Source organism: Eurypyga helias, unplaced genomic scaffold (genome assembly GCF_000690775.1).
Source record: "Eurypyga helias isolate BGI_N326 unplaced genomic scaffold, ASM69077v1 scaffold39378, whole genome shotgun sequence".
NCBI lineage: Eukaryota > Metazoa > Chordata > Aves > Eurypygiformes > Eurypygidae > Eurypyga > Eurypyga helias.
The window spans coordinates 1-3,869 of record NW_010269516.1 but is presented as its reverse complement, the minus strand read 5'-3'; the positions used below and the strand labels follow the sequence as shown (position 1 = coordinate 3,869).

Sequence of the window (3,869 nt, the reverse complement as noted above, 5' to 3'; positions counted from 1 at the left end):
GTGTGGGGGGAGGAGATGGGAGGTAATACAGAGTATTTCTCCTTTAAGTTCCTTCTTTTTGCCTCCAGTAGTAATTCTGGTGTAGATAAGCTGTTCCATTAGCTCCTATTCTTAACTGGGCTTAATTTGTATGTCATAGAATTGAAAGTTCTTTAGATTAATCCATTCCCATTAACCTCACCTTTTCAGAAAGAAAAGCTGCACACCTGGTCTGACTTCAGGAAGAGAATAAGTGGAGGTGGGGGAGAAAATCTCTTCACCAATATGGTAACTATATATTGTTCTGCTTTTCAACTCAACCCAGGTATTTCATCCTACCTGTCATATCAGTCCGATTCCCACTGGGAAGTATTTTTACCCAAAGAGACTTCAGAAACATGAAAGAATATTCTGGAATTGTGATGTTACCTCTTCCTGCCAAAATTAAACTTTTTTCCAATAACGAGCTGGAGTAACAAAAAAAAAGACTGGCAGGAAAACAGTACACACTGCATCCCTCAGATGGGAGGCAAAGCTAGTGTAATGTAATTAACTGCTTGGCAAATACTGTGCTTTTGCATGACCTGAAGTCAGCTTAGGGGTTTTATTCAGGTAACTCCAGTGCTCTCACATACAAGAGCTCCAGTGGCAAGTTTTTACAACTAAGCAGAACTGGAGGTAGCTAGGATTCAGAGGTAGGAAGTGGCCTCGCTTTTCCTCACCTTGTCTGCAAAGCCATTGTCTGTAGCGTAAGCAGCTGGCTTTCCAGGGTACCGGTACAGAATAAAGTCTCGCCTAGGTAAGCAGAGGAAAAACAAGACTTGAAAGCGCACACTTCTAGTAGAACCATTTTATGAAGAAGTTTGCAGGGAGCTGTTTAGAGAACCTGCTGTTGGTTCATATAAAAATCAAGTAGAGTACTTTTCCAAATGAATGAATACTACTGTACAGCAATAGCTGGATGAGCAAACACCACCCATCTGGGGTGGGGGGGGGGAAAGGTGGTGATCTGGGAAGACCATTCTACTGAGTGACAGATGACGTCAAGTACTTTTGCTTATAGCAGGGTGCTCAGACACTGAGACAATTAAGTCTGATTTAGTCACCCTGTGAAAACATTAAAGCCTCAGTACAGTGAACTAGTAACTCCTAAAACTTCAGTTTGTTCCTTTAGTACTGGAACAGGAAGAGCCTGCAAAGGGAGGATTCTTCCTTCTACCACTGGAGAACCAGACTGCTTGTTACAGGATAGCAGCATCTCTACCAAGACAGCACCACCTGCGCAGGTTTACGCTCCCTTTGGAACAACTATGAGGGTTTACGCACCAAGTAGAGCAAGTACTCCTCACTACTGGCACTTTCAAGAACACCTACATGAGTTTTAGTCATGTCTGTAACTACCACACAGTGTTTCCACTATACACAGCTCCTGTTTTTTCCCATTTTCCATCATTCAGCCACTAGAAGGAAACACCTGACTTCAGAGTTTAACATCAGCAGAAAGATAACAAACAAATATCACTGGAAACTGACCCTCCCCTTAATCCACAGCATGAGAACAGGAGCTGTGATGGCACCCACTTACCATGTCAGCTTAAGTAACTTCATTAGGGTAGTAGCATTTTTCACCATGTTTCATACATTAGTATCTCAGCAACAAACAAATAAAAGGTTCTGGGCCCAGAACCCAAACACCATCAAGTTCAAAATACAGTGAAGTGTAAGAGAGAGACACTTACTTGTACACCTCTGACAAAGCACTCATTTCCAGCTGGCCAGCACTTTCCTGTGCAAAATTACAAGATTATAGGAGATAGTAGGTCTGTCTCCTACACAGAGAACTCTATTTGAGCTCTCTGTAGTATTAAAATACCTAACTGAACTCATCAAGTTTTTAAAAACAAACAATCAATGCATTGATAGTTGAGATAATAGGATTTCCAGGGGGAAGTCTGCAACACAGGATGGCCATGATTACCAAGCTGAGTAAGGTGGAACCAGTTCTCACAGCAATTCTCAAACACATCACTCAAGATACTTTTTTTTTTTAATTAAAAACACAGCATTTGTTTCAGAGACTGTGCATTCGCTATACTTCTTAGTTAAAGTCTAAATAAAGAAAACTCTGAACTCTAGTATTCAAACCTGGGGGTAAAGGAAAAAGCAAGGGATTGCAAAATCTGATAAACACCTGACACGAGGTACACTCCACATACTTTACTTTTTCCTCCTTAAAGAAGAATTGCAATTATGATTAAGGCCCATGAGAGGCCTCAGCTTTACTGTCCAGTCTGCATAGATTGCTCCCTTGCACCAGCACAAATTCTACGCTTGAACTGATATTGTTTATACATGTGAATATTCAGTACAAACCCATAGTATTACCTATGCAAATGAGACCCCAGGACTGGGGTCCAGCAAACAAAATCCCAAACCACCACATTTTAAACCATTACCTAATTGCTTTCCTGTTCTAGTCTCCTGAAATTCTAATCTCTTGACAAGTATTAGATCAGTCTTACCTTTGGATCTCCTAGTCGTTCAAGGTATTTCTCAAATGATCCTTCCACATACTTTCAACAAAATGAAGAAGAAAGCAAACATAAAAACTCAGCTAGTTGGAAAGCCAAGTTAAAGCTAAACACTACGCCATACATTAGCAGCTGTTCAACAGGAACAGGCAGGACAGGGGCTAGGAGTATAGACACCACATTTGGGACTGGCCTGACAACTTCTATCATTTTTGGGTTCTGAAGGGCTGTGGTTGGACTTGGGGGTATGACTTAAGCTCTTCCTTGCCTTAAAGCACAGGAATGATTTGGGGTACCAATGTGGAAATACCAAGAAATGCTAAAAAAATCAAGAACATGAGTCTGAGTAAATCTCTGCAACTCATCTCCCTTTCTAGATTAGATTAAGGGCCTAACTGATTACAGAGGGGAAAAACACAAACCAGAAAAACCCCAAAGCCATACAAAATGCCACACAAAACTGTGCCGTGCAAACCACCATGTGCCAGCACCCACAAAAACCAACGTACGCAAAACCAAACAATCAACACCTCCCCACCCCCTCAACATCGCTTTATACAATGATTAAACACTCTCTGGAGTTTCACACCATCTTCCGATGTTCGTTTTTTACTCCAAAACCCTACATTATTTCCTACCAACTAAATTCCACAACGGTTCCTCCACAGAGAATATGCTACACAAACAGCTGTCGCCCTACTGGTTACTTGGGTATTAACGACTTGCTTGATTTCAGGAACTTCAGAAACATAAGGTCAAATAAAACTTGCATGACTCCAAGGTAAGCAAGCAACCACCCTGCCATTTCTTTTCTCTTAACATGCATCAAGCCTGGCAAAGCACGGCCTGTTTTCAGCACAGATGTTTATGCGGGTGTGATACGGCTAAGGCACTCGCCCCCCTCCCGCATTGCGTCCTCACAACACGTGCAAAACTGCCTAACACGCGCATTACTTACAGATTCAAACTTATGCTGGTGTTGCCTCATAAACGAGACGCAAACTTTCCTAACTTCTATGTGATGAATTTGAGATGAAAACAGCTGAAAAAAATAAAAGTAACGGAAAAAAAACCCAGAAAAATTGCAGAGTTTAATTTCTGCATCACATTAGGCTTACTTTACTCATGCTTTACTTCAAGGGGTAACCACCAAGCGCAATTCACAGAGGAGGCACTGCCGAGGCCCACAGGCACTTGGGGGAAGAGGCTGAGGGGAGTCCAAGTGGCCCAGGAGCCTGCCGGCCCCACAGCCCGGAGAGCTGCTCGCACCCGTCCCCACACGCACCCCGCCACGACACCTCGCTTCAGGCACCCAGAAGGGGTCTCCAGGAGCACCTCACACCCACCCCGGGCCTTGGG

At 43.0% G+C, this 3,869-nt stretch overlaps 1 protein-coding gene across 1 annotated transcript in view; it reads right to left on the bottom strand.

The window, feature by feature from the left end:
- LOC104514451 (putative bifunctional UDP-N-acetylglucosamine transferase and deubiquitinase ALG13) overlaps positions 1–3,552 on the bottom strand; it is a gene marked incomplete at both ends in the record, with an annotated part of 15,597 nt that extends 12,045 nt beyond the window's left edge. Inside the window, 4 exons of the mRNA XM_010158135.1 lie at positions 702–774; positions 1,719–1,765; positions 2,502–2,552; positions 3,469–3,552. Of these exons, the coding sequence (XP_010156437.1) occupies positions 702–774; positions 1,719–1,765; positions 2,502–2,552; positions 3,469–3,552 (255 nt within the window). The remainder of the gene's footprint in view (positions 1–701; positions 775–1,718; positions 1,766–2,501; positions 2,553–3,468) is intronic.
- Positions 3,553–3,869: the final 317 nt, after the last annotated feature.